At 35.2% G+C, this 26380-nt stretch overlaps 2 protein-coding genes across 5 annotated transcripts; both read right to left on the reverse strand.

The window, feature by feature from the left end:
* Nucleotides 1-129: 129 nt before the first annotated feature.
* LOC142525644 (uncharacterized) lies at nt 130-25142 on the reverse strand. Of its 4 annotated transcripts, none has more exons than XM_075629986.1 (5): nt 24958-25142; nt 23108-24465; nt 22356-22835; nt 21839-21956; nt 130-388 (listed from the first exon to the last, which is right to left on the reverse strand). In XM_075629986.1, exons 2-4 carry the CDS (start codon nt 23585-23587, stop codon nt 21840-21842), a joined length of 1077 nt encoding a protein of 358 aa, XP_075486101.1. In that variant the 5' UTR covers nt 23588-24465; nt 24958-25142; the 3' UTR covers nt 130-388; nt 21839. The 4 variants fall into 4 exon arrangements, 3 of the variants coding, with proteins under 3 accessions (XP_075486101.1, XP_075486099.1, XP_075486098.1); XR_012815113.1 differs by lacking the exon at nt 130-388 and adding an exon at nt 21216-21406 and having other exon boundaries at nt 21595-21956; XM_075629984.1 differs by lacking the exon at nt 130-388 and adding an exon at nt 21216-21759.
* Nucleotides 23712-24408, reverse strand: LOC142523716 (putative disease resistance protein At1g61190). Its single transcript, XM_075627449.1, has 2 exons — nt 23815-24408; nt 23712-23732 (listed from the first exon to the last, which is right to left on the reverse strand). Exons 1-2 carry the CDS (start codon nt 24406-24408, stop codon nt 23712-23714), a joined length of 615 nt encoding a protein of 204 aa, XP_075483564.1.
* Nucleotides 25143-26380: the final 1238 nt, after the last annotated feature.

Consider the following 26380-nt stretch of genomic DNA (forward strand, 5'->3'; position numbering starts at 1 on the left):
ACAACCTGTTGCATGCACCTCATATTTTTATTAAACCAATTGGTTGGACCGTAGGTGCGAGGGAAAGGGGCCGGAGAAACTTTCTAGTTATGAATCGGGAAAGATTAGAAGCAGGGGAAAGCAGCTTGGAGAAAGATTTAACATCTAAACTCGACCAAAAAACATCATATGTTGGTTTAAGTATGCAACATCCAATGACAAATTAAAGCAAAAAAAAATCCAACTTGAAAGGAAGATTACTATAAGATACATAGAAACAAGGGCTAACAGATCGAGGGTTGCATGAACTTGCTGAAATAATCCAAGTAAAACCAAACCAGTTAGGAAGAGTTTAGGATCCAAGTTTAGGTGCTATAAAACTTACCACTCGCCTCTGCACTTCGTGATGCTGCGGTAGGGGGAACATTTTGGAACAAAGGAGAAGCTATATTTGAAGAGAAAGGAAAAATGAAGTTTCAACCACAGAAATTAAAGATGGGATGAAAATTAAGCATGCCTGAAAAGTGTGTAAGATCCTTTGGCCTGAAAAGAAGATACAAACCCATTATGCAGAATATTAGAATAGTTGTCATAGTTGTTACACGCTTTTGTATTAGGGAAATACGCTTTTTCCTTCTTCTTGTCCATTTACTATAAATAGGACATTGCCGTTGTATTTTTGTGGTAAGTTCATCAATATATTGGTTTGAGTTTTGTGGACTTCATCTCTCGTTCATGGAGATTCATTCGCTAATATGGTATCAGAGCAATAATTCGCAGTAATTCCGCTTCTCTTCCATGGCGAGAGGTGCTCCGAACTCAAATGTACAAGGTTCCACCACCAATCAAGGCCAGGGCCAAAGAATCGCATCCGAAGATTCTGGCAGCCTCTTCTACCTGCAGAATGGTGATCATCCTGGTCTTGTTCTGGTGTCTCACCCTCATCTCAGGTAACAATTACAACACTTGAAGTCGTGCGATGACTATGGCATTGACGGCGAAAAACAAATTGAGTTTCGTCGATGGAACCTCTGTTCGTCCTCCAATTGGGGATTTTTTGTATGGTGCTTGGATCCGCTGTAATAGCATGGTTATTTCCTGGATCCTTAATTCGGTTTCCCGTGAAATTGCATATAGCTTAATGTACATAGATACTGCGCATGAAATTTGGATTGATTTGCGTGATCGTTTTCATCATAGTAATGCTCCACGTATATTTCAGATTAAGAAACTCTTGAATGGTTTACAACAAGGATCGATGGATATCAGTGGGTATTATACTCGTATGAGAACTCTTTGGGACGAATTAAGGGATTTCCAGCCAATTTCTGTAAGTACGTGTGGCTCAATGAAAGAATGGATGAACTATCAAAATCAGGATTGTGTTTTACAATTTCTGATGGGATTAAATGATTCCTATGCTCAAATCTGAGCTCAATTCTAATGATGGATCCACTTCCAGTCATGTCTAAGATTTTTTCACTTGTAGTACAGGAGGAAAGACAGCGATCAATCCATAAAGAAGCTTATGGTGGTTCTGTCTCTGCTAATCCACAGTCCTCTATGCACCAATCTCTTGCTGCAGCTTTTGTTAAAGGATCTCCACATGGTAAAAGCAATAAAAATGATAAACAACTGATTTGTTCCTACTATCACTATCCAGGACACACAGCTGACAAGTGCTATCAACTCCATGGATATCCACCCAGTCATCCCAAATACAAGCTGAAGCAAAGTGAAGATAATCGCAGCCGAGCTAATCAAGTTCGAGCTTCAACTTCTGCCTGTAATGACATTGTTCCAGTGTGTCATTCCAGTGACAAAGGCTCAAATGGTTTGAGTGATTCACTTAGTCCTGAGCATTGCAAGCAACTCATTGCCTTTCTTAGTTCTCAACTCCAACTTGGCTATGGCTCCAATTCAGTTGCACAACAGCATGAGTCTTCTGTTTCTTGTTTCAGTGGTATAAATCCTTTATCCTTTGCCTTTACTTCAATTCTGAATTGTGATTGGGTGTTGGACACTGGAGCAACACACCATATTTGTTGTTCTCTATCACTTTTCTCTTCATATGCATCTCTTGCTTCCACTATCACATTGCCGAATAATTCCACTGCACCAGCCACACATATTGGTTCAGTTCATTTGTCTTGTGATCTTGTTCTGGAAAATGTTTTATTCGTTCCTCAATTTCACTTCAACTTGTTATCAATTATTTCACTCACAACTAATCTCCCTTGCTCAGTCTCTTTCTCTTTCTGACTCTTGTCAAATTCAGGCACTCAACGAGAACAAGATGATTGGGATGGGTAGACGAGTTGGCAATCTCTATGTGTTGACCAACTCCAGCCTGGTATCACAAGTTTTTCCACCATTATCTACTGTTTGTAGTGCTTCCTTAACCCAATGTAAACTTTGGCATTTTAGAATGGGTCATCCATCTTTTTCCAGATTGTCTGTCATAAACAATGATTTAGTTCTTGGATCCTTATGTCCCGCAAAGGAGTTTGACTGTCATGTTTGTCCATTGTCTAAGCAGAAACGTTTATCCTTTATTTCAAACAATTCAGTCAGTGCAAATTTGTGTGATCTCATACATCTTGATATTTGGGGGCCATTTTCCACTTTAAGTGTTGAAGGCTATAAGTTTTTCTCACTATTGTGGATGACCATTCGCGATTCACTTGGGTTTACTTTCTCAAGGCTAAGTCTGATGTTTCTACTATATTTCCCATTTTCTTCAAAATGATTAGCACCCAATTTGAACGCAAGATCAAGGCTGTTCGGGCAGACAATGCGCCTGAGCTAGATTTTTCTAATTTCTTTCGTAGCGAAGGCATTGTTTCCCAACATTCGTGTGTTGAACGACCGCAACAGAATTCAGTTGTTTAAAGAAAACACCAACACATACTCAATGTGGCTCGTGCTTTATCTTTTCAGTCATGATCCCTTTAGTTTATTGGAGTGATTGTGTTCAAACTGCTGTGTATTTGATAAATCGAACTCCTTCTCCCCAACTTTCACATAAAACTCCATTTGAACTATTACATTCCAAACCCCCCTCTTATTCTCATTTGAAAGTCTTTGGTTGTTTGTGTTATGGATCTACCCTCTTGAGTCATTGTACTAAGTTTTCACCCCGTGCCATTAAGTCTGTGTTTTTGGGTTATCCATTGGGTTTTAAGGCATACAAACTCCTTAATCTTGTTACAAATGAAGTATACATTTCTCGTATGTGATTTTTCATGAGACCAGCTTTCCCTTTCACAATGAATCCTCCATTTCACATCTCGATTCCTTCTTTGACAATGTCTTACCTACACAATTTGAATCTTCTCATGTTCCTGCTCAACATGACCCGGTACATTCAACTCGATCCAATAGGATAATCAAACCTCCAAGTCATTTGAGTGATTTTCATTGTTATACCACCGTTTCCTCCTCTTTTAATTGTACTACTCACCCGATATCTTCTACTCTTGGTGATCATCGTTTGTCTCCAGCTCACAAATCCTTTGTACATACTATATCATCTATTGTCGAACCAAACACATTCTCTCAGGCCGTTGTTCAACCTGAATGGAGGCAAGCCATGTCTGAGGAATTGCGAGCTTTGGAAAGTAATGGGACTTGGTCCATTGTGTCTTTGCCACCTACCAAGCGTGTTATAGGCTGTAGGTGGGTGTATAAAGCAAAATTTTTTGCTGATGGTCGTTTGGAACGATATAAGGCAAGACTCGTAGCTAAGGGCTACACACAACAAGAGGGTATTGATTATCTTGAGACCTTCTCACCTGTCGCAAAGTTAGTAACCGTGAGAACCTTGTTAGCCTTGGCTTCCATTCATGGCTGGTTTTTAATGCAGCTTGATGTCAATAATGCATTCTTGCACGGTGACTTATCTAAAGAAGTGTATATGTCGTTGCCTCCGGGATATCAACGACAGGGGGAGCCTTTACCTACTAATGCGGTTTGCAGATTGCATAAGTCCTTGTATGGTTTGAAGCAAGCTTCTAGACAATGGTTTGCCAAATTCTCTTCCACATTACTTCGTATTGGTTTTGTTCAATCTCATGCAGATAATTCATTGTTTATTCGCAATCATGGCGATGTGTTTCTGGCTTTAGTGGTATATGTGGACGATATAGTCATCGCCACGAACAATGAGGAAGAAACCATTGATTTAAAGACATTTCTGGACAATCAGTTCAAGCTAAAAGACTTGGGCGATCTCAAGTACTTCCTTGGAATTGAAGTAGCACGTTCATCACGAGGCATCTCCATATGCCAACGGCATTATGCTCTCCAATTGCTTGCTGATACAGGACTTACTGGATGTAAGCCACGTACCACGCCGTTAGATGTAGGTTTGAAGTTCAGCGAAGAAGAGGGTGAGTTGCTCCCTGATCCTTCCGTATATAGACGTCTTGTTGGTAGACTTCTTTATCTCACTGTCACACGTCCTGACTTAGCATATTCAGTTAACAAGCTAAGTCAATTTGTTTCAAAGCCAAGAGACACACATTTACAAGCTATATATTCGGTGCTGAAATATGTTAAGGGGACAGTAGGTCAGGGCTTGTTCTACAGCTCATCATCTAATCCCAAGCTCAGTTTGTTTTCTGATTCTGATTGGGCAGCCTGTCCTGATACAAGACGCTCAATTTCAGGCTTTTGTGTCCTTTTGGGAGAGTCATTGATATATTGGAAGTCAAAGAAACAGCATATTGTTTCCAGATCATCTTCCGAAGCAGAGTATCGGTCAATGGTAAATGTAACATGCGAGGTGGTCTGGTTGCTTTCATTGCTCAATGATTTTCGAGTTTGCTGTGATACTCCAATACCTTTGTTTTGTGATAACCAGGCAGCCCTGCATATTGCTTCCAATCCTGTGTTTCATGAGCGTACTAAACACATCGAGATAGATTGCCATGTGGTACGAGAAAAGTTACAAGCTGGGATCATCAAAGTGTTATATGTGGCCTCAAGCTTGCAACTTGCTGATTTGTTCACAAAATCTCTTCTTCCCACACGGTTTCGAGAGCTCTTGTCCAAGATGGGTATTCACAATATTCATTCTCCATCTTGAGGGGGAGTATTAGAATAGTTGTCATAGTTGTTACACGCTTTTGTATTAGGGAAATACGCTTTTTCCTTCTTCTTGTCCATTTACTATAAATAGGACATTGCCGTTGTATTTTTGCGGTAAGTTCATCAATATATTGGTTTGAGTTTTGTGGACTTCATCTTTCGTTCACGGAGATTCATTCGCTAATACAGAATTTCATGATGACGATTTTTGTGTACTTAAATTGAAAAGTAGTCTAGAAATAAAGCAAGGACACTTTTTTTCCATTTACTTGGAATTAATGAACCACTTATTTTTAATCGGTTTGGTTTGGTGGTTTATTTTTATCCGAAATTTGAACAAAACCAATTTTTTCGATTTGGTTGATTATAAAACCAATTCAAACCATTATTAACTGCAAACCGATCCAAACCATTTAGTTTCAACATCAAAATAAATTGGCTACAAGCTAATACGTGTATCTAGAATCATGAGTCAACTTTTTCTTTCACTAGCAAAACACAAAAAATCAATTTGAATACCCAAAATTATGCAGTATAATATCATGGTGTTGAATTATGCAGTATAATATCAGCATTCCCGCGAGAAAACATAATTAAATTTCTGAAAATAGAAAGATATATGATAAAAATTGAAATTTTATAATATAGAGAAAGTGAAGAAGTAAATTTACAGAACGAAATTAAAAATTTTCCGTTTACATTTGGCACGAAGATGAACATTTTTCCATTATAGGGAATTAAATTAACCAAAAAAAGTGTATCCATCCAACCAAATTAAATATATTTGACTCGTGAGATTATAAATATATATTTTCTTTTGATGGAATTCTGGTAGCATGTGCCTATGATCCAAGGTAGACCCACTAAATCCTCGAATCAAGTGCTATTTTCATTTTAAAATTTAAAAATAAATAATATAATCTATTACTATTATAAATATATGACTTTCATTTCTGAATTTACTATTTTACCCTTTTATTTGTTTTATAATTTGTAATGTTCATGAGGTTTGTTAGGATCGGGAAAGAGTTTAGAGGGAGGGGGGTGAATGAACTCTTTTAAAATTTTCTCGTGTAACAGTGATTTCAACCGTTTTTAGGCGGTTGAAAACGTCTTCTCAAACGGTTGAGAATGTGAACTACTATTAAGTGCGGAAAACGGTTCACAATCTTTGATGCAGCTGAAAACACAATAACAGGCTAAAACAATGAGTAGAGACTTAGACAAAATAAGTAATTGCTGAAAGTAAAGTGACACAGGTTTGTTATGGATGTTCGGAGATTAACAGCTCCTACGTCACCCCTTCTTCCTCCTTATGAAGGATTCCACTAAAAGACTTTGGCTTTACAAACTTCTTGCAACAGCCCGGTCCAATCAGGACTTATCACTCTGCCTGTTTTGGAACTCTTAGTGATCACTTTACACTTCTGGATATTTAAGAACACTTAATTCACCAGATAACAAAACTGAATCAAATAACCAAAGGGTTAATGATATGAATGAATGGTTTTGATTTGGTAGCACGAAAATGATCCTTTAAATGATCAGATAAATTTCTCTTGAGTGCGTGCTGATTGAGCGATGGAGTATATGAACTTTTGATAGTGCTCTGAGATCTTTTTGAATAGAAAACGAGTCGTGATATTGCAGCTGAGAATCTCTATATTCTGCTTGCATATTCTTCCGTTAATATACACGATTTCTTTAACAGTCGGAAAGGACATAACAACGTTAACCTGATCCTCTGTACAGACGTGTTGCTATCGATATGTTGAGCATTAAATGATCTTTGATAGATGCATTTAATGTTCATTTTGCACAACATTGTTCTGAATTGCTTTTCTTGAGGAGTTCCTTTTAAGGAAACTGTTTTGGGCAACAGAACTATAGGTCTATGCTTGGTTTTTCTTTTTCTGGTAAAGATAATTAAATATAGATCAATCTTGGAACTGATGTAAGAATTTTTTTTAACACGGTGTAAATACTTGAATGTATTTAAGCCGGTCAGATAATGTCTTTGAGTAATAACTGGTTCTCTTTAATGACCGATTCTGATAACAGTCTGAAGTGAGCGGTTGAGACTAGCTGAGCGGTTGAACTGCTGTATATCTGATATACGAACCGCAACTGAAAACTTGTTTTTGCCATACACCAAAATTCTTGAGAATAATATTTTCTTAACAATTTCCCCCTTTTTGGTGATGACAAAACTAAGCTGTATGGCTCAGGAAACATTAAGATAAAGACCACAGTATATAAGAGTGAGAGAAAATTGTATTTCATTAAGAGAATGAAATTACAATTAACAGAATAACCGGCTGTAATTCGTAAATATGCAAGAAAATTTACATCGATCCACTGCTTTTCGCCTCATCTTCATTTTCTTTTAATTTGTGCAATTCCTTTATGACCGATATTTCAGCAACTTGAATCGCCGTTTGTCGCTTTCTTTCCCCCTTTTTGACATCACCATGTACGAGGAAGGTCATGATTTTCGCAAGCTGAGCACCTTGGGCATCGAGGCGTTGTTCCAAATTTGTCTGAAGACTGGTCATTTGCTCCGAGAGGCCAAGGCACATGTTAATATGTTTAGCGTTGTGTTGAGCTTGCTTGATCGAGAAACCAGTTTCCATGATGAGGATATCTTTGCATAGAGCTGACTTGACTGATCGAAGGTCTTCTTGAAGATCAAGTTGCTTTCGAGTGAGAACCAAAAGTGATTGATCCATAGTACTCAACTTAGTCAAAATTAGTTGTTGACGATCTGTTTCTAGATCTTCTTCTTCTTCAAATAGACCTTCGTCTGATAGTGATTTGTCTTTAGGAAGAATCGGGTCAGAGGAAGAGTGTTTCTCAAGAGTATTTGATTTTCAGGCTCATGGAGTTCAGCAGTAATGTCTTCAATGATTTTATCAATATCATCAGGGAAAGTCGAGGTTTTAGTCCTGGTAACAATTTGGTGATCAGGTTTGGTTGAAGGTGGACTTGATGGAGGAGATTGAGCAGGTAGTGGAGATGTGAACAGATCGGTGTCCTGTGCTTCTTTTGGAGAGGTCAACAATTGTGCTTGAAGAGTCGTTGAATCATCTTTGGTGGGAGAGCTTGGTGGAAAAATTGTTTGATCTTGAAAGTTGACAACCTGATCAAAATCGAATAAAAAATTTTCTGCTTCATCAGTAGAAACAAATTGAGCGGCTAAAAAATCAGGCTGAGACCATTGGGTAGAAATCTCCATGAGAGAGACAATTGGAGACTTAGATGGAATATCAGTGTCACTCAGATGGCTCTGTAATTCAGTGCTCAATAAGCCTTCAGACGTGTGTTTTTCAGATGGAGGAACGATGGTTTCTTCATCATCCGGTGGAGCTGACTGTGTAAGTACTGGTGAAGAGGGTTTTGAACCGAAAGACTTAGATGAAGAACCCTTTTTGGAAAGGATGGTTTGAAATTGTCCTGAACTCAATTTTTCATTGATTTGCATTATAGAATCAATCTTACCCTGTTCTGCAGTAGTTGGAAGTTTGAGGTCCTGACGCATCTGGGCGACTCTCATAGCAAGTCCCAAAGCATCCATCTCAAGTTGAGATATTATTGTAGAATCATCCATGGCAGTGGGGCTATTTGGATCAAAATTTTGCCTTTTCAGCTGAATAATGATTTGAAGAGTGCTTTCCTTCATTTGAAGTTCCAGAAAGGCTCGTCGATGAAGGGTGGTTTGAATATCAGCCGTGTCTGCCCATTCCAAAATGGACCGCTCAAGTTTAGCGGCTGCTTTGATTTTTCCAGATTTGAGTAGCGAATCAAAAGTTTCAGCCGTCCGATACTGAACCCACGTATCAAACATCTTGATCTTTTTCTGAACCGCCTCATTTACTCGCTCGCTTGCGAGTATTATGGCTGTATGAACAGCATTGTTTTGCGGTGGATTTTCAATTAAGACCTGCTTGCCTTTATCTGAGTATAGAATGATTGGAAGTCCAGAATAAGATGGCTGAATTTCTGGTTCTGTAATTTTAATTCCCTTCAGCTTCGTGACTACGATGGCAGGAATTGGGGCAGGAACCAATGGTGCCGAAAGATGCTTGACCAGCTTGATCTTAGCTGGATGTTTAGTTCTCTTTTTCTTAAAGACCTGAGCAACTGGAATTTTATCTGTAGACTCTTCATCAGAGCTAGTCTTTAAAACTAGCTTCCTTTTAGTTGCCTTGGCGGTCGAACCGATCTTTGAAGATTTCTTTTGTTTCACAAATTCTTCCCTGGCTTCCGCCTTGATGGAGACCAATACTTCATCTGTCGGTTGGTTCTTTTGGATAAATTTTTCTACCGATACCCAGGTGAAGAGCATAGTTTTGCCAACTTCAATCATGTCAACCGGTTGTACCCCAGCATCAATCAGCATATGGCAAATTTGTATCGCAAAGCCTTGCGATTGATTTTCTTTGTTGATCATGGCTACCAAGATTCTGAAGAGAACATCAGACCAGTTTACTCGTAATTCGGATGAGATAGTGGCCATTACAAAGAATTTCTCCAAGGTGATTTTATCAAAAGCCCCAGCCTTGGCAAGAAGTCCTTTTGCCACGATGTCAGCCAACAGGCAACATTCGATCTTTAAATCGCGCTTTGGGCATGTTGGATGAGAGATAGGAGACTCTGTGAGTGATAAATTTCTTCGCCAAAGATCAATATTCCCTACAGGTAGTGTGGAGAAGTCAGTGATGCCATCAGTGGGTAGGCTAAACAATTCAGCAAACATTTTCTGTGTGAATGTGAGTTTTTTGTTTTGAACAGAACAAATGATTTCTCCGTTCTTCATGTGGGCAGAGTCAAAGAATTCTTTTAATAATGTATCGGAGTAACTGTATCTACAACCCAGAAATGCTCGAAGCCCAGATTGTTCGATCGTTCGGAACATAGCCTTCATGGACTTGTTGGACATGGCAAAGATGGATGCGAAGTTAACCGCGACAGTATTCAGACCGATAGAGACAGCCATAGTCTTGATTTTCTGAGAGAGTTCGAATTCAAAGACCTGTAAGTTAGATGCGAGTGCGATCGAGTTGCAAAACAAGGTAAGCTTAGCGTGGTTGCAAATGTAGAGTATGTATGTGCGGTTCAATTTCTACCAAACAGTCCACGTGGAAGACTGCTAGTGGAGGGTTTTAAAATTTTTGAAAAAAATATGGACGGCGGCAAAATGAGTATTTTCGAATTTCAAAGAGATATCCATCACGTCAGACCGGAGCAGTCGAAAAGTTAGAGTAATGTTTACGAAAATGACGTGGAGGTATTGTGTCCACATACATTTTTGAACCAGATAAGTGATATGATTAGGAAGGAGCCGATTAAAGAATATATAAATCATTCTTAACTACTGTTCCCCCTAAATATATGCATAAATAATAATTTTGGAAAGTGAATCGTCGGTTGATTAACACAAAACGCTTCACATTCCCCACTGCAGTCATGATTACTTGTACTTCGGTGCTTGGTTCTTTATCTATAAATACATGCATAAGGTTAGCGATATAGTCACTTTGAAAAACACATAAGCAAATCAGATAAGAGAAATGAAGAGAGATATCAGTCCAGACTTAGCGGAGGAATTCATGAAGGCAGCAGTGGCTTCCCGCAAAGCTGAGATGGAGGGCAAGGTGTTGAAGAAGATGCTGGCCGTGTGGACGAAGGTCCAAAAACTCCAGTCCGTCCTTGAGGGCGGACTGGGGACTACCTCCCGCGAGATGGAAGCTCTGAGGAGATATCGGCGACATCTTGGCGTGGCCGATAATGCTGATATCTTTTCTGATGACGGTATTTATCTCCTCATGCTCTATAAGGAGCAGAGCACTCTGAGGAGGATTGCCATCTCAGAGGAGTTTTTACGTACCTCCACCGGATTGCTGACCAGCTGGTTGGCACTTTGGAGTGGGTACGTTGATAAGGAAATTAAGAATGTACTCCCCCACCTTGTTTGATAATGCTAATGAAATTAAGTATTTTGTATTTCCAACAGTCTCTTACCTTTTTCTTTTATTACCTGCAGAGTAAAACTGAGCAAACACAAGAAATATCCTTATTACGATAAGTCAATCAAACCAAGCATATTACGAAAATGAGAGAACTTAGCCTCAGGTAGTGGTTTTGTGAAAATATCGGCCGTCTGTTGATCCGTATGAACATATTCCAGCCGTATTTCCTTTTTCAAGACACGTTCTCGGATGAAATGATGTCTGAAATCAATGTGTTTGGTCCGAGAGTGCATGACAGGGTTGTACGTGATAGCTATTGCGCTAGTGTTATCGCAGAATATAGGAGATTCAGTAGCTTGAATTCCATAATCTTTTAATTGCTGCTGTATCCATAGCATCTGAGAGCAACAATTTCCAGCCGCTAAGTATTCAGCTTCAGCAGTTGATGTAGCGATTGACGTTTGTTTCTTGCTGGCCCATGATATCAACCGTTCACCTAAAAATTGACATGAAAATCTTGTACTCTTTCTGTCAACTTTGCATCCCGCATAGTCTGCATCTGAGTACCCTACAAGATTAAGACTTGAATCTTTGGGATACCAAAGACCCACATTAGCAGTTCATTTAAGATATTTAAGAATGCGTTTAGCTACTATAAAATGAGATTGAATAGGGTTAGCTTGAAATCGTGCACATAAACAAACCGCAAACATAATATCCGGTCGACTGGCGGTTAGGTATAGCAAAGAACCAATCAATCCTCTGTACATTTTTGTGTCAACAGAAATTCCCCCTTCATCTTTATCCAACTTAATTGATGAACTCATTAGGGTGGAAGATGGAGAGCAATTTTCCATGCCAAATTTCTTTAGCATATCTCGAGTATATTTGGCTTGATTGATAAATATACCATTTTCGGACTGCTTGACTTGCAGTCCTAAAAAGTAATTTAATTCGCCCATCATGCTCATCTTAAATTGTTCCTGCATAATCTTGGAGAATCTTTCACACATCTTAGGGTTAGTTGATCCAAAAATAATATCATCCACATATATTTGTACAAACAGTGAATGATCAATTTTTGAGAATTTAAACAAAGTTTTATCAACCGTTCCGATTGTGAAACCATGATCAAGCAAGAAATTGGTTAATGTATCATACCATGCTCTCGGGGCCTGTTTTAGTCCATATAGAGCTTTGTCAAGTTTATAAACATACTCAGGTAAGGTGTGATTAATAAAACCAGGTGGTTGTTCTACATGAACTTCTTCATTCAATAAACCATTCAAGAAAGCAGATTTAACATCCATTTGATATACTTTGAAATCTTTAAATGCTGCAAATGCTAAAAATATTCTAATGGCCTCTAGCCTGGCCACAGGGGCAAAAGATTCGTCAAAGTCTATATCTTCTTCTTGTCTATAACCCTGAGCTACTAGTCTAGCCTTGTTTCTAATAATTAAACCACTTTCATCCATCTTATTTCTGAATACCCATCTAGTTCCAATTACATGAGTGTTATTTGGCCAAGGAACTAGATGCCAGACCTTACTCCTTTCAAACTGATTAAGTTCCTCCTGCATGGCTTCTATCCAATTAGTATCAAGTAGTGCATCATTGATTTTCTTAGGTTCTATCTGAGAGACAAATGCAGCATGCATAAATTCATTTATCATTTGATTTCTTGTTCTAAGAGGAGCAGTAGGGTTTCCGATGACCAGCTCAAGTGGATGATCCTTTTTCCACTGGAGACATGGTCCATATGGATTTAGCTCGGTTGGTTGAATGGTTTCTTCTTCTTGTTCCAAAGCTCCTTCTTCATTTTGTACATTTTGTGGTTGCTGGTTGTCTTCTGGTTCGTTCACATGTTGAGTTTGTTCTTGAGCGGTTGGATTTTCTTTTGATATGCTTCCATCTGTTTTTCTCAGATCTACTTCATCCTCACTATTAGCTTCAAGGTTAGTAGCATCAAGATTATTTATCAAATCATGTATGCTGCTCTTGCTAGTGTCATGACATATAGATGATTCATCAAAAACAATATGTATGGATTCTTCAACAGTAAGAGTTCTTTGGTTGTAGGCTCTATATGCTTTGCTCACTGCTGAATATCCTAAGAATATACCATTATCAACTTTTACATCAAAGGCAGTAAGATGTGTTTTACCATTTATATGAATAAAACACTTACAACCGAATATGCGAAAGTACCTAACATCAGGCTGATTACCGGTCCATATTTCATATGGAGTCTTCTCATGATTTTTATTAATCATGGACCGTTTTTGAGTGTAACAGGCTGTGTTGATAGCTTCAACCCAGAACTTTTGTGAAATACCATATTCAGCTAGCATGGTTCTAGTTGCTTCCTTCAAGGTGCGATTTCTTCTTTCAGCTACTCCATTCTGTTGTGGAGATCTTGCTGTTGACAGTTCATGTTTTATGCCCTGATCTTCAAGATAGGATGATAGGAAATGGTTTAGAAATTCAGTTCCTCTGTCACTCCTGATTATGTCAATTGCCTTGCTTTTCTCATTCTGAAGTCTTTTGAGCAGCTTGATTAATTGATCAGCGGTTTGATCCTTGGAACTCAAGAACATCACCCATGTAAATCTGGAGAAGTCATCAATTACGACAAGAGTATATTTCATTCCCCCTAAGCTCATCACTGGTATTGTCCGAACAAGTCCATATGAAGTAGTTCCAGACATCTAGTTGATGAATTTCTTCCTCTATTTTTGAATGTTGAACGGACCTGTTTCCCTAATTGACATGCATTGCAAACTCTATCTTTGGCAAAATCAATGTAAGGCAAGCCGGATACAAGATTAAGTTTACTGATAATATCAATGGATTTAAAATTGAGATGATTAAGACGCTTATGCCAAAGCCAATTTTTATTATCATTTAAAGAAACAAAGCAAGTAGGTACGCTAAGACAATCATCATTCCATTTGACTTTATATGTATTCTGCTCTATGTGTCCAGTTATCATGATATTACCAGCTGTTGTTTTCACATTGCATAAGAGTTTATGAAATTCTACGATGTAACCATTATCACATAGTTGGCTTATACTTATCAGGTTATAACAAAGATTTTCTACTAGAAATACATCTCTAATGATAATTTTGCCGTGGATAATCTTACCCTTACCCACAGCTTTACCTTTAGAATTGTCACCGAATGTGATTGTTGGACCTTTGTAGTTAACTACTTCTGATAGGAGATCTTTGTTTCCAGTCATGTGTCTAGAGCATCCACTATCCAAGAACCAGATGGATTCTTCCAGGTTCCTTTTCTTTGACACCACTTCATTAGTAGATTCTTGATCTTCTTTTGCCATGAGACACTCTACTTTCTCATCCTCGCTTTCACTTGAAGATGCTTCAGAAACAGATTTTTCTGATTCTGAATCAGCCCATTTGCCTTTATCTTCTTCTGCAACTAGGACTCGCTGATTCTTCTTTTTGATGAATCTTTTATTGTCTTTAAACCATCTTCTATCACTTGACTTCTTTTCATCTTTCTTTGGCCTGTTGCATTCTGCAATAAAGTGTCATTTTTTTCCACAGTTAAAACAAGCTTGACCATTATCAGTATGGTCCTTGTTGTAGTGAGGTTTATTCGTCTGTGAATGATTTTTACGCATAAATTTACTGAATTTTTTAACGAATAAAGACATGGCTTCATTGCTTAATTGCTCGGCCGATTTCTTACTTGAGGACTCTTCAACCGGAAGAGTCACTATAGTAGCTGGCAGTGCCTTCGTCTGCTGAGAGGTTGATGGATCTTCTTCAGTTCGTATACCAAGTTCGAACTCATATGCTTTAAGGTCAACAAAGAGATCGTGAAGTTCCAGTTTGTTCAAATTTTTGGATTCTCGCATTGCAATAGTCTTCACGTCCCATTCTCTGGGAAGAGCTCTCATAACCTTTAGAGCAATTTCTCGGTTAGAATAATCTTTACCTAATGAAGTGAGTTCGATAATGATTCCACTGAACCGTTCGTCGAATTCTGCTAGAGTTTCTCCTGGCTTCATTTTTGCATTGTCAAACTTCTGAATAGCTGCTGTCAACTTGTTTTCTTTCGTTTGATCATTGCCTTCACATAGTTGAGTAAGCTTCTCCCATATTTCCTTGGCAGTAGTGCACGTCTTGATCTTTGCAAACATATTTTTGTCCAAGGTTTTGTAGAGGATATCTTTCGCGACGTTATCCAGATTTGCTTTTTTCTTATCCTCAGCAGTCTATTCTGATATGTGTTTTTCTACCATCTGAGGAGCACCTTCGATTGTAGCAGCAGCTGTATTTACTTTTAGGATTTTCATCAGCCCATCAGTGATAATGTACCACATGTCATCATCTTGGGCTGCTAGATGTGTCTGCATGCGAATCTTCCAATCATCATAATATTCTTTAGAGAACATAGGAATTTTATTGAAAGATGCCATAAGTGTTCAAAAGATATTAATGTTTGAGAGAAACCCCGCTCTGATACCACTTGTTAGGATCGGAAAAGAGTTTAGAGGGGAGGGGGTGAATGAACTCTTTTAAAATTTTCTCGTGTAACAGTGATTTCAATCGTTTTTAGGCGGTTGAAAACGTCTTCTCAAACGGTTGAGAATGTGAACTACTATTAAGTGCGGAAAACGGTTCACAATCTTTGATGCAGCTGAAAACACAATAACAGGCTAAAACAATGAGTAGAGACTTAGACAAAATAAGTAATTGCTGAAAGTAAAGTGACACAGGTTTGTTATGGATGTTCGGAGATTAACAGCTCCTACGTCACCCCTTCTTCCTCCTTAGGAAGGATTCCACTAAAAGACTTTGGCTTTACAAACTTCTTGCAACAGCCCGGTCCAATCAGGACTTATCACTCTGCCTGTTTTGGAACTCTTAGTGATCGCTTTACACTTCTGGATATTTAAGAACACTTAATTCACCAGATAACAAAACTGAATCAAATAACCAAAGGGTTAATGATATGAATAAATGGTTTTGATTTGGTAGCACGAAAATGATCCTTTAAATGATCAGATAAATTTCTCTTGAGTGTGTGCTGATTGAGCGATGGAGTATATGAACTTTTGATAGCGCTCTGAGATCTTTTAGAATATCAAACGAGTCGTGATATTGCAGCTGAGAATCTCTATATTCTGCTTGCATATTCTTCCGTTAATACACACGATTTCTTTAACGGTCGGAAAGGACATAACAACGTTAACCTGATCCTCTGTACAGACGTGTTGCTATCGATAGGTTGAGCATTAAATGACCTTTGATAGATGCATTTAATGTTCCTTTTGCACAACATTGTTCTGAATTGCTTTTCTTTAGGAGTTCCTTTTAAAGAAACTGTTTTGGGCAACAGAACTATAGGTCTATGCTTGGTTTTCCTTTTTCTGGTAAAGATAATTAAATGTAGATCAATCTTGGAACTGATGTAACAATTTGTCTTTAACGCGATGTAAATACTTGAATGTATTTAAGCCGGTCAGAGAATGTCTTTAAGTAATAGCTGGTTCTCTTTAATGACCGGTTCTGATAACAGTCTGAAGTGAGCGGTTGAACTGCTGCATATCTAATTACTTAATTTTATACATTTCAAATTCATAGAAAATCTTTATCATAATGTTATACATTTAAAAAATTGCTAATATTACTAACATATATTAGTATTATAAATAAATAAATATTATAAATATGTTACTTAACAGTGTATTAACTCAAACACGATAGTTATTATTTTCATTTTACTTTCAAACTTAATTTAATTACTTAATTTTATACATTTCAAATTCATGGAAAATCATTATCATAATGTTTTACATTTAAAAAAATTGTTAATATTACTAACATATATTACTATTATAAATAAATTATTATAAAGATATAATTTTTATTTGTAACTTACTATTTTATCATCTAACATATATTACTATTATAAATAATAATAATAATAATAATAAATATTATTATATATGACTTTTATTTGTAACTTACTATTTTATCATTTTGTTTGTTTTATATTTTGTCATGTTCATGAGGAGTTTAAAAGGATTATTAATTGAGTACTCAACTCAATCAAACTATTTATTATTTTAATTTTAATTTTAAATTTAATTTATATATTGACATAAAATTCATAGAAAATCATTATCATAAACTTAACTCAATTTAGCTATTTATTATTTTAATTTTACTTTTAAATTTAAAATTAATTATTTAATTTACATTGACATTAAATTCATAGAAAATCACTATCATAATGTTATAAATTGTTAATATTACGAACATTAAGGTAATAATGAGAAGACGAATGGAGATGAGTGTGATTGAATAAAATTAAATTATTAATAAATATTGATGTCATACAAAACATTTTTTTCCCATTTAGAATATAGATATTTCTAGAGTACTTATATATCAAAAGAGATACGTGATTGAGAGAAAATTTTTGTATGTGAGTGATTTCAATGCAAACATTTAAGCTACTTAGTCAATTTTCGAAATATGATACTAAATAAATATTACTAAATAATATATTATCTATTAATCTATTAAATATATGACTTTCATTTGTAAACTTACTATTTTACCATTTTTTTGTTTTACAATTTGTAATGTTCATGCTGTTATTTAAGTATTTTTTATGTTAGTTTAATAGGATCATTAATAGTGTACTTAACTCAATCAAACTAATTATTATTTTAATTTACTTTTAAATTTAATTTTAGTTATTTAAATTTATACATTGCTGACAAATTCATGGAAAATCTCTACCATATTAATGATTGGTAATAATGGGAAGACGAAGGAAGATGAGTCGTATTGAATAAAAATTAATTATTAATAAATATTAAGGTTATACAAAACTTCTTTCTCCCATTTAGAATAAAGATATTTTCGGACTCTTTATGCGTCAATATAGATACGTAATCGAGATATATTATTGTATGTACGTATGTGATTTCAAATATTGTTTTAAGCTATTTGATCAATTTTTTCTTTTATAAATTCTGCTAAATAAAATTACTAAATAACATGATCCATTTGATCATTTTGTGTTCTTGCAATGAGATGAGTTTTTTACCCTAGCGTGAACATGTTTTATTGTTATATGTCATTTGTATTGATCATGTGGTGTTTGGATTGCTTATGTGATTTGTTTATTTGCCGAAAGAAAATACAGAACAAACCCACATATCCCAAAAAAATGGTTTTTTTTTTCAATTCTTTATTGTTGAGATATTTGTTAATTTTTAAATACAGAATGCATGTTTTATGTTATTAAGATATCAAGATATTATATTTTTTATTTATTGGGACAAATATATTTCAAGATTTCTGTCTATAAATTAATATTTAAAATTTTTACGAAAATTATTGTATTCTCTATTCAAAATTTTTGTATTGAGATTGATAGAAGGTATTTGAATTTGAGTTTTTATGTGGTTGCTTATATTATTTCTTAATGGTTTTATTAAAGGATTTTTTCATGATGATTTCGAGGCACCATTTTTTACTTTGTGTGTTTTTTCTAAAAAAAAATTTGGAATATCTATGAAATAATGACGTTAATAAGGCATCTTCTCTTTATTTGAAAAAAATATCGGAAGATTTATACCAATTGTTAATAATATGAGTTAGTATTTAATTTGAGAGTGATTTATGCTTTTTGTTGCTCGTGTATACTTCCATTACTTTGTTATTGTACTAAATAAATTATTTTTAAACTTCGAGTTATCATTTTTCTCTTGTAGAGGTTGTTTGTGTTATGATTTTTTTATTCATTTTGATTAATATTGTTAGCGGTAATTAATTTTTCTGATATTATATGATGTGCCTTGTTGTTTATATGAAAATAATTATGAGAGTACACCAATCAAAGCCACGTATTTTGGGTCTTCTGTCCTACTAAGAGGGTAATAAATGGTTTATGTGAAATATATAATTTCTTAGTTCTTCATACATATAGTCTACGAAATACGTCAAATTTTGAACAAAAAAGTTAAGATAAATATAGTTGATGAAAAAAAAGACATGTTAAATAAAAAATAATGTTTCGTATTACTATGTCCTAATTTCTGTATTATATAATACAAGCACATTTTTTATAGATATTAGAAATTAGGTCTAATTAACATGAAACACACACACACACACACAAATATATATATATATATATATATATATATTAAATCGTATTTAAAGCAAAATGTTAAGATCAAGAATTATTCAGATTTAAATTTCAACGAAGCACAATGAAGAAGAAATTGAAGAATTGTATGTGTACGTTAAGTGTTATATAGTGATTGTATTGCTACTTCATGGTTTACGACATATGGACCCCATATAAAATGTCAATATTTCAAAAAAATAAAATACTTTTTCAAAAAGAAAAAATTCTTCATCAGAAAAAATACATGAAAAATAAATTGTGCATAATTCTCATTCTATTTATAAATGGTATGAGAATAATTTTAAAGCTTTGTGGACACAATAGATCAATTTTTTGTGCATTTTATTGAAACATCAAGTTTCACTTTATTTCCTCCAATATTATCTCGATATAATTCGAGGTGGCTAAAAGATTGTTTTTGTCTCTTTTTTTAGTCAAAGTGCCTAACCAACTAATTCATAAGATATATGATGCTAGCATAGAAAACTTCTCGTCAAATAAATTCACTTAGCCAAATATTGAAATTTAAATAAATTCTAAAATATTTCATAAAATTATATTTGACTATCATAAAATGCTTATGAAATATAAACAGTTGTATTATTATATGAAATATTGAATAAGACAAATACTTTGACATATATTTGAATGATATCTCATATGCCTATCTTAATTACGTTATTCGTGTCTTTTCTCAAGATTTTTAAAATACCATAATTAATTTTGTATGTTGTTCCACAAGATATAAAATATTTTAAAACAAAATGTAAACTCTATAGAAAAAAATTTGTTTTGTTTCAATGAATAATATAATATTATGTTCTAGACACAACAAATGAGATTGAAACTATATCATCCTTATGACATGATGCATGCAATCATTGTTTCCAAAACTTTCAAAAAAATGACGAACAAGATGACTTTCCTGAATTGCATCAAATTAAACGAGGACACAATTCTAAGATATAGTCATTTGAAGAGATTTTCAAGTATTTTTTTTATCACAGTGATTGAGAAATAATTGTTAATTTTTTTTTTAATTTTATAGCTATATGTTGATAATATTGATACTAAATATATAAAAACGATATCATAAATATCACGATGTTTGAAGAAGGTGCAACACCATTCATTGATTATGTTGTTGAATAATATATATGTTATGCATACTTTTAGTCACAAGTAAAAATCTATCACAACTACAAGCATTTTTTCTTAAGAGTTATAGTTGATGATTGTCAAAAACTGAAAAATCATTTAACAACAAAACAAATAGCCGAAAAAACAAGATTATCAAATAAAAAAAATGTAGAAAACCGAAAAAATGTCGTGATAAAGAATCAAGCTACGAGCATGTCAGATCCCAGATGATGATTGTAAATAACATAATAGATGTTAAAAACGATAAGATACTTGTTGAGTATACCAAAATGGTTATATGCATATTATAACAAACTGCGACAAAGAGTTGTTGAGTTGTCAAAATCAACCAAGAAGCATATTGAAAAGTGTATCAAGTGGATAACACAACTTGTCCGATTCATATAACGTCTATGGTCATGATTTTTTTATTTTTTGTGCCTTAATTTGTTTCAATTGATAAATGCTATTAGCCATGTTTTAATTCATTTAAATATGATCAAAATTTCGTACATATATTTTCAGCAGTTTAGGTTCTCACGTGCAGCGCACGTACACTTTTCTAGTATATAAGAAATGTATGACTCTATAAATGGTGTATTCACATTTTAATTTTGTGATGTGGAACAATTTTGTGCGTGTCTCCCTTATCCCATAGCCTGTCAAGCATTATAGCCAAGGGAGTTCGTGTCACCAAGACATCATGTATATATTCTTTTATGAAGTTTTTTTTAAGGGAAATAGATGCACTTCACCATTAGCCCGATTTATTATACTGCTCAAAAAATGGAAGCACTTCACCATCTTATAAAATGAATGAAAAACAGAAAAAATGATAATCCGAAATCCGCAAACAAAATCAATATCTTTCCAACAATCAGAAAATTCACAACCATCTTACAGGCGAAAACGAATGGAAAACAGACTTAAAGATTCAACAAAGAAGCAGAACTTAAAGAAAATTTCCTCCTCATACATTCTTTTTCCTTTCTCACTCCTTGCTTCAAGTGCTCTTTCTCTTCTTCACTTGTTATTGCCCACTGCACTTGTTAACAATTAAATATTTCAGTCAAAACATATGTATCTTAAAAATGTAACAAAACCGATGGGAGAGAAATAATAACGATGAAATTTGTCATGACAAATCAAGGCACTCAACCTTTATAAAATAGAATAGATATACCATTTTCTTGAACTCTAAAAATTTCTCAATACTTCAGGACTATACCTTCCTCTTGGAAAAATGGGTCTTTGATTAACTAGAAAAACTAGGGTAATACTAATGCAAAATCGAAGCTCTCGAACTTCTCGACTGAAAGTTGCGAATACCATGATTTCCATCCTCTTTACGGGTTCAATGTAAGTTTCAGCACCAAAATAAATTGGATACAAGCTAATACGTGTATCTAGAATCATGAGTTAATGTTCCTTTCACTAGCAAAACATAAACAAATCAATTTGAATACCATCACCTCACATAATATTGTTGTTGCTACTCTCTGTCGTTTCCTCGCCTTCTGTCTCTTTCCTGTCCTCATGCTTCTCATCCTCATTGTACTCATCCTTGTTCTCATCTTCGTTTGCATTATGCTATATAGTATCGCATTTAAACAAAACGAGATTACCCAAATCAGGCAGCAATTGCATAATAAACATATTTAGGATTAAGCCTATCATAATGAAGAGTAATTACTATAATTCAACGAGTGAATCATAATTACCAAATAGAAGGAATAATATTGAAAGAGAAAATATACTCTTAGCATATTATGATAATAAAATTGCTAACCTCTCACAGCAATGAATTCAACATATGTTAAATATACAAGTCCAGTACATTAAGGGAACAGAGCATGAACATTAGTATGATTATAAAGACAAAATATAAAGAGGGTCGTACATTTTTGAATAAAACAAAAGCAAAAATTCATTCTAACACATGCAACATATAAGATGAAAGTTATGTATTGGATATTCATAGAAACTTACCTTAGTACTTATGAAATGATGTATGCCGCCGTTCAAGTCTTTCATTTCAATGTCCTCACGTAATTTTGGCGTACTTGGCGATCCCAAAGTGAAAGTTTTCATCAGAGGGCAATCAGTTATTTGTACATCGAAAAGCGATGGTAGCTCAAATGCGTGCTTCCATTGGCAAAAACTTCTCAACTTACAATTGTCTTCAATATCCAAATATTTCAGATTAGGAAAAACAAAGTTAACAGTTACATGTGTCTCATCCTCAGTCACGTCAATCATCTCTTTGCAATATTGTATACGTAGCACATTGAGATTAACAAGAGCTTTTGCGATCGCAGATGATATTATGTTTCTGATGCCATCAGCTTTATATATAAACAAGTTCTCAAGATTATGAAAGAAACTAATTGGGATATGACGACACCATATCTTGCTTATTTTATCGGGCATGCCCCGTAGATGAAGTATCTCTAGGCCAATAATTTCAACCTGTAAAAGATAGACAAATTAAATGACAATTCATTGATTGCTCAAAATGAAATCATTTTAATCTAAACGTAAATCCAAATACATTATGCGTCATCACAACCGTAAAACATAAAAAGCCATTATTGTTGCTACTACTGTTCAAACCCAATAACAATTATAATGACGAAACATTTGTTTCTCGATATGTATATTATTAGCATATGGACATATACGACGTTATATTATTTAAAATACTTGGGTGGGTTTTTTGGGATTACGAAGAAAAGACGTACCTTTTTATTGCAAAATAAATGAAGAGAATGATGGTCGTGAGTCGGTTCTGGATCTATTGGCGAAAAACTATTCAGCCTTGGCAAATTTCCAATCCACAACTCTTTCAGCTTTGGAAACTTGATGCTTTCAACACCTTTGTAGAACGTTGTCAGGCATGGCAGACCAATTAGGTACAATTCATACAATTCTTGGAATATGATACGGCGATTTCCATCATCCCTAAATATTTCTTCTATAGTGTCATGATTAAAAACGAGGAGCCGCTCAATCATCCCGGTTGGGTATTTGTCGATTTTGGTTCGGAGTTTTGGGCAGTTTATGATTTCTAGTTCTATCAACTGGGGGAATTTTATGATTTCAACTCCTTGGGTGAAAGCTAAAAGGTTTGGCAGATTGTACAGTTTCAGTCTCTTCAACTTTGGGAACTCAATAATAGGAGCCTCTCTGTTGCTTTCCATTTCATTCCACAACACTTGCATGTCACAGAAAGAAATTTCAAGGCTTTGAAGTTGTACAAGACTCCTTGCTGTTGCGATTGAGAAGAGATATCGTAGATTGGGACAACCGTCAATTTATGCGCTCTACCATCCAAAGTCTCCTCGCTCAAACCCAAACGTAATATTTCTGCAATTTGTTTCTGAATTTTAAGCTTGTCAGTTTGTTGACTGACAACTACAGTCACAACCTCATCAAATTCTTTTCTCACCCTTTCCACAATTATTCGCACCATAGTTGTCTTCCCAACACCTCCCGCGCCGCAAATCGCTATCATACGGGCGTTGCCATCTTTCAAATACTTGATGATGTCTTCTTCCATGCTTTTTCTCGATTGAAACTCCAAAGTTGGTGCATGAGAGATAGATACCATTGATGCCGGAGGGGCTGGATCAACAATCCTAATCGAATTTCCTTCATTTCGTAGTTTTGCGATGCCTTCTGCTATTTCTTTGGCTCTCTTTCCCCCCGAGTACCGCGGGATTATATTCCATCGCTTAAGATCATCGCAGCCTTGCAAAATCCTCGTCGCCTCCTCAAGCTTCTGAGTGCCTTCATTTGACCAGTTTTCGACCTCAGTCGTAGCACTCTCGGCACGAAGCCGAGCATCTTCAATCTTTCCCTCCATATTGCGCCTTTCCCTTTCCAAACGACCAATTTCATCCCTCAGGCCTTGAACATTTCCGTCGAAGCACCACCAATAATTGATATGGAGCTTGACGGGAGGCCAGAGGACCTCAGTAACTATGAATTTGCCGACATCTTTTACATATTTAAGCGGATTTAACCAACAACAGTCTGCCATTAGAAAACAAGCGAATGGAGATGGAAAATCCAACTTGGATCTGCTCCACTATGTTATCTGAAACAGAGAGATGGAATGAGATTAAAGAAGAAATGGGATTTCGATGTAGAATAGTTGAGTTAGATCTGAGAATGAAATTACAAACAAGAAATAATGAGGTTGACTTAGAACTCTTCCCAATGGTACCATATGCCAGCCCCAAATGGCCTACCTCTTCTCATTTAGATACATTTATTCAAAAATTAGCCGACAAAATTACTACTTTTTTGGCAGCATTTGACCAGATTCCGAGAATTTTTATTTGAGGTCCCTGCAACAAAATATTGACTAATATTCCTCAACAATTGCACATGAAAGCATTTTTCTCTCACTTTTCTTCCACTGAAACAGAAAAGGCGACGAGATTAGAGACGGGGTTGACTTGCACTCTTCCTACAGTACCATCTATGTCAACACCAAATGTTCCCTAATTTTTGTGACAAAAATAGTACATTTGAGGCATTTTAACATCGGATCTGAACGAACGAGAGATTAATGCAAGAAACTCACTCTGCTGCGATCATGACCGAAGGAGCACTGCTGGAACGGATTATGGTTCATGAGAGATAGATACCATTTTATTCTTCTGCTTCAGTAATCCTTGATTTGTTTTGGGCAGGAAGATAATTAAGTTCTTGTTTTGGTTCTTGCACGGAGGAGGACCATAAGATTCTTAGATAAGAGTCAAGTGATGCAACTCCGATGGGCCAATTCCTTCTCATGTCCACAATTATTTACGAATATATATTTAATATTATATTACGGTGACAAACAGTGGATTGATAAATACTATTCAAATTAGGAAACTGACATTTGGATTTAATAAATATTGTTAATAAAATAACAATAATCCTCGTAGCAAATAATAATCCTAGCCGGTAGGATTAGGAAAAAGGGCATCTCGGTCTAATAAAAATAAGCATTAAAGTTGTCAATACCTAACGTAAATGATAGAAGCGAGTTATCTAATTAGAAATGTAAATGAGTAATTTCCATTCATCTTGTCTGTATTTTATGTATTTGAAAATTATCTCATGCCAAAAAGATGAGTGTCAAATACAAATGCAAATTGTCCATGATTAATTATGGATTTTTTTTATTAACACGCCATATAGAAATTCAAAGAAAAAACAAATGTGTATAAAATTAATTTAGTCAAGCATAAAACTCATTGCAAATGCGGCGTATGTAAGGAAAAATGATAGTCCGAAATTAGTATAAAAAAAAATCAATACTTTTCAACAATCAGGTAATTTGCTCAATTTTCAACCATCTTACCAAGAAAATGAAAGAAAAACAGAAAAAATAAATAAATGACAATGTTTTGAAATATGCAAACACACTAAGAGATTATTCACTCGATTTTCAACCATCAACAGTCTTCTGCTATGGGACGCAAATATAAATCATCCATGCAATCACGAGATTTCTCTCTAAAAAGTTCCCACGCTTCTTTTTTGTCTTAGACTCCTATTTCTATAAATTCATCGGCTTCCATATCTTAACATATATCTTTGAGTCGAGATGTCAAAATAATTTTGCATCCTCCAAGACCATTTGCACAAGGAATTCCTATATCCTTCAGCTCGAAGCTTTCCCAAACATCATCAAGTATTATGAGTTTTCTCTTCGAATCCATTAGCCTGAGAGAATATCTCTGTTGTAACTCTCAAACTTTCTTGGAGAATCAACAAGGATCGGTTGTTCTCCATGGACGTAGGTCAAATTGACTTAACCGTGTAAATCTTCTTGTTGTTTCTACTTTCTTGCAATTCTGTCTTTTTTGAGTTATTATGACAAATTCTTTCTAAAATTTTGTGCTGGATTGATTCTTGTGTGTGATTGTTCACTCATTCTATCATTGGAAAAATCAGTAGTTAGTTTAGACAAACTTTGATCGAATTCTTCAACAATAACTACAAGCAAACCTCAT

Source organism: Primulina tabacum, chromosome 14 (assembly GCF_025594145.1).
Source record: "Primulina tabacum isolate GXHZ01 chromosome 14, ASM2559414v2, whole genome shotgun sequence".
NCBI classification, from domain to species: domain Eukaryota; kingdom Viridiplantae; phylum Streptophyta; class Magnoliopsida; order Lamiales; family Gesneriaceae; genus Primulina; species Primulina tabacum.

Excerpts from the sequence above, each read along its gene's own strand:
- LOC142525644 (XM_075629986.1), bottom strand. The coding sequence starts at position 23,587 with ATGCAAGTGTTGTGGAATGAAATGGAAAGCAACAGAGAGGCTCCTATT. Across the intron at positions 22,836-23,107 it reads ATTTATTTTGCAATAAAAAG|GTTGAAATTATTGGCCTAGA; the intron begins GTACGTCTTTTC and ends TATCTTTTACAG. Across the intron at positions 21,957-22,355 it reads ATCATTTCATAAGTACTAAG|CATAATGCAAACGAAGATGA; the intron begins GTAAGTTTCTAT and ends GATACTATATAG.
- LOC142523716 (XM_075627449.1), bottom strand. The coding sequence starts at position 24,408 with ATGGCAGACTGTTGTTGGTTAAATCCGCTTAAATATGTAAAAGATGTC. Across the intron at positions 23,733-23,814 it reads TGCGAATAATTGTGGAAAGG|AAATATTACGTTTGGGTTTG; the intron begins GTGAGAAAAGAA and ends AACAAATTGCAG.